The following is a 15,000-nucleotide window of genomic DNA, read 5'->3' as shown; positions in this document are numbered from 1 at the left end:
GGAAAGCGAGGCGGTCGAGCCAGTTCCTGTGAACGCAGCGCGCCAGTGTGAACGAAGGACGGGAGAGGAAGGGACGAAGGAAGGAAGGAAATGAGGAAGAAATTGGAGAGCGCCATAATTAATGACTCTGCGTGTGTGTGTGTGTGTGTGTCCTGTGTGTGTGTGTGTGTGTGTGTGTGTGTGTGTGTGTGTGTGTGTGTGTGTGTGTGTGTGTGTGTGCGTGCGTGCGTGCGTGCGCGCGCGTGCGTGCGTGCGTGCGTGCGTGCGTGCGTGCGTGCGTGCGTGCGTGTGCGTGTGCGTGTGTGTGTGTGTGCGTGTAAACAAATTACATTTACTCAAGTTCTGTACATAAGTAAAGATTTTAGGTATTTTTTACTGTGCTTTTCAAATGTATAAAATATATAAAAAATATTTTGAAAGTAGCAGATCTACAAGCTCGCAATGCCTCCCCAAATGTACTTTCTGTGCTTTTTGCAAACTGAAAATAAAGTATTCAATGAAACAATCTCACAAGCTGTCCACACAGTTTATGTGTGGACAGCTTGCAATGAGCAAGTAACACACACACACACACACACACACACACACACACACACACACACACACACACACACACACACACACACACACACACACACACACACACACACACACACACACGCGTACAAGCACATGGCAGAAGCACAGATGGATTGGATGACTGACAGCTTTTTTCAGACAGACAGACAGACAGACAGACAGACAGACAGACAGACAGACAGACTGGAGTATTTCCAATTTGCAATACTTTTACTTCTACTCCACTACATCTCAGAGGCGAATATCATACTTTTACTCCGCTACAATTATTTGAAAACCTTAGTTACTAGTTACTTTGTAGATTTGTATTATTACAAAAGATGCATTACCCAATTCAGCCCATACATTTCGGCCATTTGAAATTAGCCGATCTACAAGCTCACAATGCGTCGCGATGCGACGCATTGTGAGCTTGTAGATCAGCTATTTTCAAATTTTCAATACAATGTATTTTTACATTGCTGTATTGATACTTTTACTTAAGTAAAACGGTTCAGTGCGTTTTCCACCACTGTACATCGGGTGTTCCACCTGAAACATACCTGAGCAAAAGTTTAAATATGAGGAGTTGGTAGTCAGTGTGCGACACACACAGCAATGTAACGCATTCTAAATCCCAACCTTTGAAGAGCAAGCGGCCTTTTCTAAAAGCGGCAGCTTTTAGAAAAGGCCGCTTCAAAAGCGTCTTTTTTTTAAAAGCATTTCACACACACACACACACACACAGCAGCGGCCGTGATTCCGCTGCTAAACAGAGAATGACCTTATTCCCCCTGAAGTGCCGGCAGAGAACAATCACACCATCTCCTTTTTTTTTTTTAAACGACCAGATAAGCTTTGTACCTTTTCCATCGAGGTGTTTCAGTGAAAGCCTGCTTTTTTTGTATTTTTATCTCCTTCGAAAAGGCTTATTTAAATGCTATTTAAATGATATATAAAGGCTATTCAAAGGCTCTTTAAATCAGATTTCTGTCCAACAACAGCAAAAAAAAAGGAACAAAAATTGATGCCTGATCATGCCGGAGAAGATAAAGGAAAATGTTAATTTGATGTTAAATCATTTATTTTTTATCTCAGCCTTTGGGAGTCTTCGTCTAATCGTGTTCTGCCGTTGATGTACTGTACTGTACTGTACTGTACACATCACCGCGCGCGATAGAGAGAGATTAGAATCCTATTGTACAGTAATAATAGGGTGATTATGCCTTTATCGCGGGGCCTGCTCTCGATTAACCAAATGAACCCTATAGCGTCCCCATTCTGAGGCGAGCATTTCGGTAAAACATCGATGTACAGTAAACACCTGCATATGATGGTAATGTTCTAAATGCTATATATATATATATATAAGAGAAATCGACCTGTTATTTGCAGTGGTGTAAAGTAACTTTACTCAAGTACTGTACTTAAGTACAATTGTGAGGTGCTTTTACTTGGACTATTACCAATTTTCATAATAATTTTATTTTTACTCCACTACATCTCTGAGGGAAATATTGTACGTATATTCCACAAAATGTTAGTTGCTAGTTACTTTGCAGATATAAATGATTACATTATAAAACATACATTAACCACTTTAGCCCTGTTTTATACAGTTATCGGCTATTTGAAAATAGCGATGTACATCGCGGCGCGTTGTGAGCTTGTAGATCTGCTATTTTCAAACATTTTAGTACATTTACTTTTGATGAAGTATATTTTGATGCCAATACTTTTGTAGCCACCTTTTACTCAAGTACATTTTGAATGTCTGACTTTTACTTGCAACAGAGTATTTCCACATTGCAGCATCGACACTTTCACAAGTAAAACAATTGAGTACTTTTCCCACCACTGTGTGTGTGTGTGTGTGTGTGTGGCAGCGGTGGCCTAGTGGTTAGAGGGGCGGCCTTGATACCGGAAGGTCCCTAGTTCGATTCCCCAATTCATCACATCAATCATGAATCACCGCTGAATAGCCCTTGAGCAAGGCTTCCATGCAGGGTCCGGCTGGAAACAAGCTTCGTGCTTAGTCCGACACCCTGGGTAAACAACAAACTCTGCTCTCTCTCTGCTCTCTGTGTGTGTGTGTGTGTGTGTGTGTGTGTGTGTGTGTGTGTGTGTGTGTGTGTGTGTGTGTGTGTGTGTGTGTGTGTGTGTGTGTGTGTGTGTGTGTGTGTGTGTGTGTGTGTGTGCGTGCGCGCTGGGCGCTCGCTCACCCTGCGGCAGCCCGTCCCACACGTCCAGCCAGTCGTACTTGCAGTCGCCCTCGCCCACCAGCAGGGGGTCGTTCTCCAGGTCGAAGGTGAGGAAGGTGAGCGTGATGTCCATGCGGGGCGGGGCTATGATCATGTAGGAGCACTCCAGGTTGTGCGGGTACTTGTCCGGGAAGCCCGGCGAGTCGATCATGCCGGAGGGGCTGGTGAAGTTCCGGAAGCAGAACTCGGACCCTAGGGGAGAGGAGAGGAGAGGGGGGGGGAAATAAAGGCTTATTTATAATTCAATTCCATTCAATTCAGAGCGACTATTTCCGCTACAGAACACAATGCAGCCACCGAGTATAACGCAGGGTTAAAGCGGGATAAGCATCCGGGCAAACAACGAGGTGTGTGTGCGTGTGCGTGTGCGTGTGCGTGTGCGTGTGCGTGTGCGTGTGTGTTGTGTGCGCGCAAGGGGGTTACGACCAAGGGATGAGCAATCGATCAAGTAAGGATATCTTCTCTGACTTGCAGAGGGTGTTTCGCACAAGTCGTTTGTCTCTGACACACACACACACACACACGCACACACACAACACACACACACACACACACACGCACACTTACAAACACACCGACGGCACTTGGGCCAACGAGTACCCTCGACCACAGATACAAACACACACACACACACACACACACATACACACACACTCGTACATTTCGCACACGGTTATCCTAAACCGCGCGCGGCGAGCGAACGCGGCTAGGTTAACGTTCAAGTGGGCGTTTCTAACACGACATTCGCCCGCGCCGTATAAGCGGGCTAATGGCTCTAGCCTGTTCGCCGCGCTCTCTCTCTCTCTCTCCCAAAGCGCCCATGAGCCACAGTCTGCTGCACAACCAAACAGTGACAGTCACATTTTCACAGCTCTTTAATCAGCAGATTAAGCAGAAACACAAGAACAGAGACACTTCATATGCGAAGCACAAACGCTCTCTTCCTCGCATCCCAAATTTGGTTTCAAAATACTAAAACGCATCCATATTCATTTCTATCTCTTTCTCTCTCTCTCGCTCTCTCTCTCTCTCTCTAATGCAGTCGTTCTAAGTGGATCCCCCAGGGGTCCGTGAGGGTGTTCCAGGGGGTCAAAATTGTTTAATAAGCATCAAAATAAGTTTGACCACTTCAATTGAATATATGTTGGACATTTGAAAATAGCCGAAAAAGTCTAACAACTGGTATAAATATACGTGATCTTTGCCATTCACTCCACCTCTCTCTCTCGCTCTCTCTCTCTCGCCCACAGAGGTGGGTGCCAGTGTTGTGTAAGCGGTCTAAGTGGGCCCTGCGCGGCCCCTCATTAGCCATGCAGATTTATGCGCCCCGGGCGGCTCACCTTGAGCCGCGGCAACAGCAGCTGCGGCGGCTCACATCATTTTCCCATCAGCCACTGCTCTGCTGCCCCGCTGGGGCGCCTGAGTCACGCCTGAGTGTGTGTGAAGCGGCACGCCAATGAGACGCGACTTTCACCCACACACGCACACACACACACACACACACACACACACACGCAGGCTGGAGTTTGCATGGATAAATAAACACAGGGGACAGGGGGGCCTATACAAATATGTGCGTGCACGCAATAGAAATTATGTTAAAAAGTACCAATAGGGGACACACGTGCACGCGCACACGCACACACACACACACACACACACACACACACACACACACACACACACACACACACACACACACACACATGCGCGCGCGCACACACACGCACACGCACAAGCACGCGCACACGCACACACAAATGAACCCACTTTGCTTTTTGCGCTTGATCAGTTTGCCCTCTCTGCTCAATCAATACATTCTATTATCAAATATAACATCTACTGTATGAGTGACATGTCCACTGATTCCCGCTGATTTGTAGGCCTATCTTATCAATGAAAATAATTTATAACATTGTAGCGCTGCTGCAAAAGACTCGGTCGCGGCTCACCCCCCCCCCGCGTGAGTTTTCTTGACGCAGCTCAGTCTGCTGGGTTCGATTCTAGCTCAGGGCACTAGAACGCTACAATATCAATAAGCAGTGGAAGTGTTTCTGTACACATTTGTAAACTGAAGTGTGTATAAAATATGTTGCGAGAACCACCGGAGTTTCTTAATCCAGCTCTTGATTTTATCGTTCGACCGCCACCGACCCTGTTTTTTCTCCATCCCCAGTGGCAGTGGTGGAAAGTAACTGTACTCAAGTACTGTACTTTTGAGGTATTTATACTTTACTTGAGTATTTCCAATTTCCAATACTTTTACTTCTACTCCACTACATCTCAGAGGCAGATATTGTACTTTTACTCCACGACAATTATTTGAAAACTTTAGTTACTAGGTACTTTGCAGATATAAATTATTATATTATAAAACATACATTAACCACTTTAGCCCTATTTTATACCTAGGCTATTTGAAAATAGCCGAGCTTGTAGATCTGCTATTTTCAAATATTTTAGTACTTTTATTTTTGGTACTTTAAGTACATTTTGGTGCCAATACTTTTGTACTTTTACTCAAATAAATTTTGAATTCTGGACTTTTACTTGTAACAGACTATTTCTATATTGCAGTATGTTTTATAATGTATTAATTTATATCTGCAAAGTAACTAGTCACTAAAGTTTTCAAACAATTGTAGTGGAGTAAAAGTACAATATCTGGATCCGAGATGTAGTGGAGTAGAAAGTAAAAGTACTGGAAATTGGAAATACCCAAGTAAAGATCAAATGCCTAAACATTTTACTTAAGTGCAGCACTTAAGTAAATGTACTTAGTTACTTTCCACCAGTGGACATCCGTCATCTATGAGACTACAAATGTGGGGCATGTTTACAGCCTGACCCGAGACACACAGACACACACACACACACACACACACACACACACACACACACACACACACACACACACACACACACACACACACACACACACACACACACACACACACACACACACACACACACACACACACTGACCCTCTAATAGACAGCTAGCCTCTCCACAGGCATGGTGTGTTGCGCTGCGTATTCCTAGCAGGCCCGGCAGCATTAATAACAGTGGTGTGTGTTAACAGCTACATTCCTCCATGGCACCAGGGCCTCGTTATTATTATCAGACGCAGCCTATAAAAGAGCAAGGGGGTCTGCTATAGGCTGGCCATGGCCAGACCCCGCCGTCTGTCTCGCTGTCTCTGACACCGGGGTTGATGACACAGAGCTGACCCCAATCTACACACTGACAGAGAGACATGGGGAGAGAGAGAGAGAGAGAGAGAGAGAGAGAGAGAGAGAGAGAGAGAGAGAGAGAGAGAGAGAGAGAGAGAGAGAGAGAGAGAGACAGACATGCAGACACTCACTCACTCACTCTGGCTCTGTCTCTCACTTGCTGTCGCTCCTTATCTCTTGTGGTCTCTCTCTCTCTCCCTCTCTCTCTCTCGTAACTGTTCTTTCTCTTGCTCACACAACCATTATGATTAAATATGTTTTCTCTTCACTTAATTTCTTCCTTCGTTTTCCTTCTTTCCTTGACCCTCCTTCCTTCCTTCCTTCCTTCACATATATCCATCCATCCTTGCATGAGGTATATTGAATACATTGGCACACAATATATATACATCAGCCTCCTCCCACACACATTAAGAGCAGTGCTCAGGCACACACCGCCAGACTCACACACACACACACACACACACACACACCGATATTAATACACCGGGACCTCAGCAGTCTCTGTGCTAGCTAGGAACCCGCCCGCACACACACACACACACACACACACACACACACACACACACACACACACACACACACACACACACACACACACACACACACACACACACACACACACACACACACACAGAGAGAGAGGGGAATAAGGCATATTGAAGTATAGCTGTAATTTACAACAAGCTACTATTGCTATCTCCCTGCTCACCTTACCGCTGTACACATGCACGCTAGAGCGCGCGCGCGTGTGTGTGTGTGTGTGTGTGTGTGTGTGTGTGTACAGCATATTATGTAGCACTCTAAAAGCTTTCCGATACACACAACTCTAACACATACACAGAGAGATTCCATTAATGGCGTGGCTTGTAAGCATGAAACCGCAATGAATCATGGTCCTGTGTCTGGCGAAAACAACTGTGAACGCACAGGGAATGAATGAATCATGAGAGCTTCTGTGCACGTATCTATACTGTGGTAGTGTGGTGTACTGTGTGCCAGTGCAGTGAGTGGGTGGGCTTTTTGAGTGCGTTCGGCAGGTGTGTGCGTGTGTGTGTGTGTGTGTGTGTGTGTGTGTGTGTGTGTGTGTGTGTGTGTGTGTGTGTGTGTGTGTGTGTCCTTTGCATGCTTGCTGAGAAGTACGTAACAGCATGCAATGCATGTCAGCGCTTGTGCAGTTAGATGTGTGTATTTCGGTCTCTCTCTCTCTGTGTGTGTGTGTGTGTGTGTGTGTGTGTGTGTGTGTGTGTGTGTGTGTGTGTGTGTGTGTGTGTGTGTGTGTGTGTGTGTGTGTGTGTGTGTGTGTGTGTGTGTGTGTGTGTGTGTGTGTGCACGCGCGTGTGTGCGTCTCTGTGTGTGTATGCGTGCCAGTCTTCCCAGTGAGTGTGTTTGCATGGTGTGTGTGTCAGTCTTTCCAGTGTGTGTGTGGGTGGGTGGGTGGGTGTGTGTGTATGTGTGTGTGTGTGTGCGTGCGTCAGACCCAGTAACACAGTGGCCTGCTTCCTTACTGGGTCACGCCTGCAGTCTTCACACACTGACACAAACTTCAATGAGAGCACAGCGGGACGCCACCACGCTTCCTCATCCTCACTCTCTGTGTGTGTGTGTGTGTGTGTGTGTGTTAGCGTGCTATATCGGGTGTACACGGAACCAGCTGCTCCACATGTGCCCAAGGTGCGTGCTCACGCGTGTGTTTATATATAAACGTGTCCACGTGTGCGTGTGCGTGTATGTTTCTGCGTACGCATGAGTAGCTAGCTCTCTCCGTTAGCGCTGATTAGCACACAGTGTGTGAACACGGCAAAAACAAACCCCCCCACTTCCACTTCCACTTCCACACACGCACACATTCACACACACATGCCTTATGGCAAGAGCTGTCTGCTGGCAAATATGAGGGCAGACATGGGTGAGGGTGAAGGGGGTGGGGGGGGGGGTAAGAGAGTCGGTTGCTGGGTAGAAACCATTTGACTGTTACACATGAGTGCCTGATGAAGAGACTGCTACTCATGTTGTGTCAAAGTACCCCCCCACCCCCTCTCCCTCTCCCTCTCCCTCTCTCTCTCTCTCTCTCTCTCTCTCTCTCTCTCTCTCTCTCTCTCTCTCTCTCTCTCTCTCTCTCCTTCTCGGAGACACAAGCCTCGCTCGGAAGTCACCTCTACCCTTGCGCGCATCTGCTCGCGCTCACCTCTACCTGTCGGCCTCCGCCCGGCACACACCTGCTAGCGTGCGTAAACACGCACACACACACACACACACACACACACACACACACACACACACACGTGCGCGTGCTATGGCAGTCCCCCGCGTGAGCTCATCCTGTGCGGTTCCGCCAAGAAACCTCTCGAGGGTGTTTTAATGTCGCGTCTGTGTGTGCGTTCTGCTGTTTGTCAGCTAGTGACTCAGAAGAAGTGATTGAGTGTGTGCGTGTGCGTGTGCGTGTGCGTGTGTGTGTGTGTGTGTGTGTGTGTGTGTGTGTGTATGCGTGTGCGTGTGTGTGTGTGCTTTTGTGTGTGTGTGTGTGCTCGTGTGTTTGTGTGGAGGGGAGTGGAACAACAACAAGCTTCCAGAATTAGAAGACAGAGGGGTTCAGGAAAAGAAAACACTACTTTCAGGCAGAAACCTCTTCATCGCAGAAGAGTGCCACGCAAAAGTAGCAAAAATACGAGCTTAGTAGTAGATCGGCTGTTTTCCGCTGTTTTTTTTTTACATTTTGAAAGTGAAAGTGGTTACGTATACAGTATATGTGGGTTTTATGAATTTTGAACCAATGACAAGTATTAACAAGAGTTTGTGGCAGGTGTTGAAAATTAGCACTCGTGCTATATACACTGTAAACAATGCATCTGGTTTTGTCCAATGTAATTGTGATGTCCATATCAAATAAATAAAACATAAAACATAAATGGCAGAGTGGTTACGGCTTGTACCACATAGGCTCTGATGCCCTGACAGCATGTCCCAGGTTCAATTCCCAAGCCTGGCGGCAGATTTGCTGCTCACAACACGTCGCGATGCGACGTGTTGTGAGCTTGTAAATCGGCTATTATTATTTTATAGCCTAGGTATAAAATAGGGCTAAAGTGGTTAATGTATGTTTTATAATGTACTGATTTATATCTACTAAGTAACTAGTGTTTTGAAAATTATACAATGCTCTTTCCTCTACCTAACTTTTCTCTACCTAATTCCTCGTATGCAGTTTCACATCACTGACATAATGAAAAAGTAATTGGCTTTATTTATGTTAGGGGTGCAACCTGTCCTGGATGGAAGCGCTGAGGTGCAGTGCTTCTTACCTTATTTCCTGTCCCCTTTGTCACCCTAACGTTTCTTGGTAAAACGCTAGCCTAGAACTGTTTACACGTTTGCAAAAATGACAGTTATCTACAGAATACATCTACGACTTCCTGTAAATCGGGGAGGCTATAGTGCCCCGTGCGGGAGGTCATATTGCACCCATGGTGAAAACCTGACGACGTTTGCTCAATTCTGGTCTCCGGAAAGCCACAGCACTTCCTCCCATCAGCACATCTGTCTGACAATCCAGCATGTGGCAAAGGGGCCCTGCCGATGTCTTGGCTTATCTTGTCTGATGAACCGTTGCACTTCACTCACTTACACATATAGGCATAATTTATTATCTGTGTAAATAGCTACGCCCATACGAGACCGCCTCGGTGGGCTGTCCAACACTAATTCTGTCAATGTATATATGTGACTGCTTGTCTTTCAATAAATAGGCTCTATGCACAGCAGCCATATTGGGAATGAATTGGGCCCCTTCCTTACTTCCTTCACAGGTGTTACCAATGATACTAATTAAGGCTCTGTTCCACTTAGTGTGGCATAGTGGATGTCTTATTGTCAAGGACCCCCATAACTCTGAGAGTGTACAAATGGAACCAAATGGACCCTTACATGCAGATATCAGCACCCTGACCAGAATGGAACAGAGCCTTCATTAGTATCATTGGTAACACCTGTGAAGGAAGTAAGAAGAGGCCCAATTTCTTTCCAATATGGCTGCTGTGCATAGACCCTATTAGAATATGTTGACTTGAACGCTTGTTTGAGACTTAATGTGTTCCCGATGCATCGCTCCTCTTCTATGCTGCTATAACTGAGACATCATCACCTTGTGTTTTCCTATGAACTTCTCTCATCCACATCGTCTGACCAGACTTTGAATGACCTAGAGAATAAAATCATTACAACTAGTAAGTTTTCAAATAATTGTAGTGGAGTAAAAGTACAATATTTGCCTCTGAGATGTAGTGGAGTATAAGTATTGAAACTGGGAAATACTCCAGTAAAGTAAAAAATCCTCAAAAGTGTACTTAAAGGGTTAGTTCAGATTTTTTGAGTATTTTCTGTAGGAAATACTTACCATTAATGTAGTGGTTGCAAAGGTATTAATTGATTGCCCGAGTCCCGTGGTCAGAGTTATGGTCCGTTTCTGATAAATATGAATGTAGTTCCGGTAGATTAGTAGATTTGGTGGGGGCCGCTCATTAAAAATAAATAAATTTAATTATTATTTAATTAGCGTCATTTGTATTGTTGACCTATTTCTACCATATAGAGCAGGTTTCGTTCAATTTCGACCCCTCTGTCACATGGTACTATTTTTTGTGTCATATATTTTGTGCGTGAGTAGGCTTCCGCGGCGCAGTGATTCTGGACACAAACATTAGTACCATGTGACAGAGGGGTCGAAATTGAACGAAACCTGCTCTATATGGTAGAAATAGGTCAACAATACAAATTACGTTCGTTTTTTAAATGTATTTATTTTTAACAAGCGGCCCCCACCAAATCTACTAATCTACCGGAACTACATCATATTTATCAGAAACGGACCATAACTCTGACCACGGGACTCGGGCAATCAATTAATACCTTTGCAACCATTACATTAATGGAAAGTATTTCCTACAGAAAATACTCAAAAAATCTGAACTAACCCTTTAAGTGCGGTACTTGAGTAAATGTTCTTAGTTACTTTACACCACTGCTCTTCACTGTACTATCATAATAAAGTCAAAAAAGCCCCAAAACAAATCTAAAAACAAAATATCAATAACTTCATTGGGCCCATTGGAATAAAGGTCATCTTTTTTTCAATTTCCTGAAAAGTAAGGGTTTCGGACATACAAGGTTTCTGCCTGACAGCGACGAAAAAACAACAGTGTTGTTGGTGCCACGCGGTGGTACATTTATATGTCCTCAGAGAGACGCAAGGCAGCAGAGGAGACGCTGGGGCTTTATAAATAGTGAGGAATGTTCATTGTAAGACACGGCCATGATGCCTCAGCTATGTGTACCGCTGTGGAATGGAATGCTCCCATGCAACTTGCAGACCGCCTTTCTGTTTTGAACCACTTGAAGGGGGACGAAACCCTTTAGGCTGTTTTTTTGTAAGTTTGTTTTCCAGTTCAGGTTAAAGGCATAGTACTACAGATGTAACTTTGCCCGGTGTTTACATAACAAAACAACTCTTTTCCCTGCCAGCAGTTATCGGCCACTAGTGTGCAGTGTTGATTTTGTCGACTAAAACGTTGACGAAAAATGGTCGTCGACTACCTTTTGTCACTTACAAAAACGAAATAAGAACTAAGCTATGATGACTAAAACTATGACTAAATATACTGACAATTTCATCAACAAATAAAAACTAGACTAAAATGTTTGGGAGGCACTAGTGGAGAAGAGATCCAGTAGAACTAAGACAAGTCATCATGGGTGCAAAATAACAGATCTACAAGCGCACAACGCGTCACAGCGCGACACGTTGTGAACTTGTAGATCTGCTATTTTCAGCATGCAGCTAAGTGAAAATATGCCATTTCGATGGCATCACGGAATGTACAAATGGAACCAAATGGACCCGTTAGGGTCCATTTGGTTCCATTTGTGCATTCCGCGATGCCATTTGTACACTCTCAGAGTTAAATTAACATTGCTTTTACAATATAAATTGGGGTCCCAGAGATAGAAATGCCATTAAATGGAGGTCCGTAGCCTAATGCATGTCAAACTGGGGGTCCTTGAAATTAAAAATTGAAAATCACTGCTAGAGCTGTAAAAAATCTTCTCTTATGGGCATATCTTTTCCAATGGGGGTCTGCGGGCTAATAAGTGTCAATTCGGGGGTAATTGACATGAAAGCGTTTGAGAACCACTATTGTAAGCAACACAGCTGCAGCTAATCAAATGAATAACGGGTGTGGTACATTTAGGTGTGTCAATGTTCATCGACAATACTGTTGACTACTGTCTAAGCTTGCACACTGACACGCCTGAATCTAATACGTTTCCACAAGGGCTCAATGTTTCCCACCCGCGCAAAAGAAGCATTTCTGTCTTCCGTATGGCTATAAATCCATTGTTAATGTTTTAATCACGCACCTTCGACTTGGACATTGTATATTTTGATTTGACTGTGCCTTCCTATTATTAGACTTGCTCTTTTTGTCCCTTTCTTCTCTATTCTTGCTTTCTCTATTCTAACTCCTCTTTGTAAGCTTGTGTAAGCTGGATTGGATTCGTGTGATGTGACAACAAAGTTGATTGTGATTGTCATTCCGGTCGGACCGTTTGCTGCATGTCACTCCCCTATACCTCTCTCTCCCCTCTCCCTCTCCCTCTATCTCTCTCTCTCTCTCTCTCTCTCTCTCTCTCTCTATCTCTCTCTCTCTCCACTATAACTATCAAATAAAGGCTCAAAAAAGACCCTAACTAAACACAAATAATCACGTACAACAGTGGTGGTTTGAGGACCACTGTTGGGCCACAAGCCCCCCAAATAATTGGCAAGATTTTAACGATAATATAACATTAATATATATATATATATATATTTTTTTTTTTACAAAAAGCATGGCATTTTTTTCCTTCAAAAGCATGATTTCCATTGATCCAAGCCACTACACAATCGATTGATTGACCATTAAAATAAAACATGCTCTGAGAATGCACGCGGGACCCACCCATCTGACCTCTGTTAAGGGGTCAGATGGGTGTGCCGCGAACGCTTTTGAGACATTTCAAGTGGGCACTAATCCAGAAAACGTTGACAACCCACTGACCTACAATGACATATAGCCCAAAAAATATGGACTCCAGGTTGTAAGTGGTTAAACCCCCCCCACCCCCACACACACACACACACACACACACCTCCGGTGCAGTGCAGTGGAGCGAGGGAGCCCACTCTCTGGGTTATTTATGGGGGTCTCGTTTTTTAATTTCACCTCAGGCGCACCGCTCGTCTTCCAAGGGTCTTTTTTCTTCCTGTCTTTTTTTTTCTTCTCCCGCGTATGCTAGGTGTCTGCCGCACCTGAATCAGACTTCTGCATCATCGCGCCGCAATAAAATAATTAAAAGATAAATAAATAAATGGTCTGGAGGGAAAACAAAGCAAAATTATACTATTATTATTATCATTTATTTATTTTGTTTTCTTTTTAGGACGAGCCAAGAAATGGCAAAACATCCAGGCGCTTACGACTGAACCCAGATCCCGGCTGATTGCGATCGAAATGTTTTGCATTCCTCGCCTCAGAGCACATGGTCAAACTACCCCCCCCCCCCGCATCCCCCCCGTTCCCCTTCATGGACATTTCATGAACTGAAATGTGGGGTCATTCGCGGTAGCAGACATCACTACCACATGGGGGTCTTGGGGGGGGGCACTGTTTGTCAAAAGTCGGTTTTGGAGACCACAGGGTGTCCCAGTTTCATTCATTTGGGAGGGACGGCACGTTTTAACCCATTTTGGGCAGGAACCCCTATTTGTAACTATACCTTTCAGGACGGGAGCCCCTTTTGGGGTTCTTGTTGCTATGTACTGTACAGTATATAGCAACCAACATACATTTGTTGTAATTTTTGAATAAATGTTTGAAGTTTTTCAGAAAACTTAGGTCAGGATTTAGAAGGCGTTTTTAGAATCAGGTCTAAGTGGGTTAAAGGAGTACTTCACCCAAAAAATGACTTATTTTCTATCAATTATACACCTCATGAAGCCTTGAATTCATGGAGGTTTTTTTTTTGTCACATTTCTGAGCCAATAATTTGATTCGGTCAGTAGTTCTTTGGGTCTCCTACCTCTTTGGGTCTCCTACCGGAGACTCCTCCAAAAAAAAAAACATGTCCATGAATTCCAGGCTTCATGGGGTGTGTAAATACTGTAAATACACAAGATTGTGCAAACGATGCGACATTTTCATCTGTAGTCCCCAAATGCCCGTAAGGGTCTGTAACTCTGAGAGTGTGCAAATGGAACCAAATGGACCCGTGAGGGTCCATTTGGTTCCATTTGCACACTCTCAGAGTTATAACACAGGAATTTACAGTGTAGATTGGAGACCTAGATATAAACATTGCATCAAATTGCGTCCGTGGCCAAACGCAAATCAAACTATGGGGGTCCTTGAAATTACAAAAAAAGATTAAGAAACACCAGTCTATGGCCGGGAGCGGGGGGGGGGAGGGACCACCCCCCGATGACCGTGATTGAATCCGACCGGCGAGCCGAGGCGGGGGGGGGGGGGGGGGGGGGGGGGTCGGTGTTGACTGGCACGTGGTCGGGGGTCCCGCTTGAGGGTCCGCCAGTTGTTGCCAGACGACTCCCTCCGCGACCGTCCAAGACGTCCACGCCCGGCGGGTCCCCATGCGGTCACGGCATCTGGGGAAAAGGGGGGCCATTGGTGGGGTGGGTGGGTGGGTGGGGGGCGGGGGTTTTAACCCTACTCTCCACGGGGACACGGGATTGGCTACCGACGCCGCCGCCCCCCCCCTCGTCGTCTTGCCTCCGTAGGGCAATAACGGGGGGAAAGTCTGCCCCGTGTCGCCGTGGTAACAGCGCCGACAACCACGTGACTTAACCCTATAAGACCTGAGGCCGATTCTACAAATGTCTTCTAAATCCTAACAGCTT

General features: G+C 45.2%; 1 protein-coding gene across 1 annotated transcript in view; it reads right to left on the bottom strand.

Moving 5' to 3' along the window:
- The window catches only part of LOC311040574 (neuropilin-2-like), a gene marked incomplete at its 5' end in the record, with an annotated part of 171,802 nt that overhangs the window by 66,214 nt on the left and 90,588 nt on the right, over positions 1-15,000 (bottom strand). The window contains 2 exon segments of the mRNA XM_084050905.1: positions 2,781-2,784; positions 2,787-3,011. Coding sequence (XP_083907031.1) covers positions 2,781-2,784; positions 2,787-3,011 — 229 coding nt within the window.

Source organism: Gymnoscopelus microlampas, assembly GCF_963454915.1.
Source record: "Gymnoscopelus microlampas genome assembly, chromosome: 24".
Lineage (NCBI taxonomy): Eukaryota > Metazoa > Chordata > Actinopteri > Myctophiformes > Myctophidae > Gymnoscopelus > Gymnoscopelus microlampas.
Note: the sequence above shows the minus strand (reverse complement) of the source record. Positions and strands in the feature narration are given on the sequence as shown.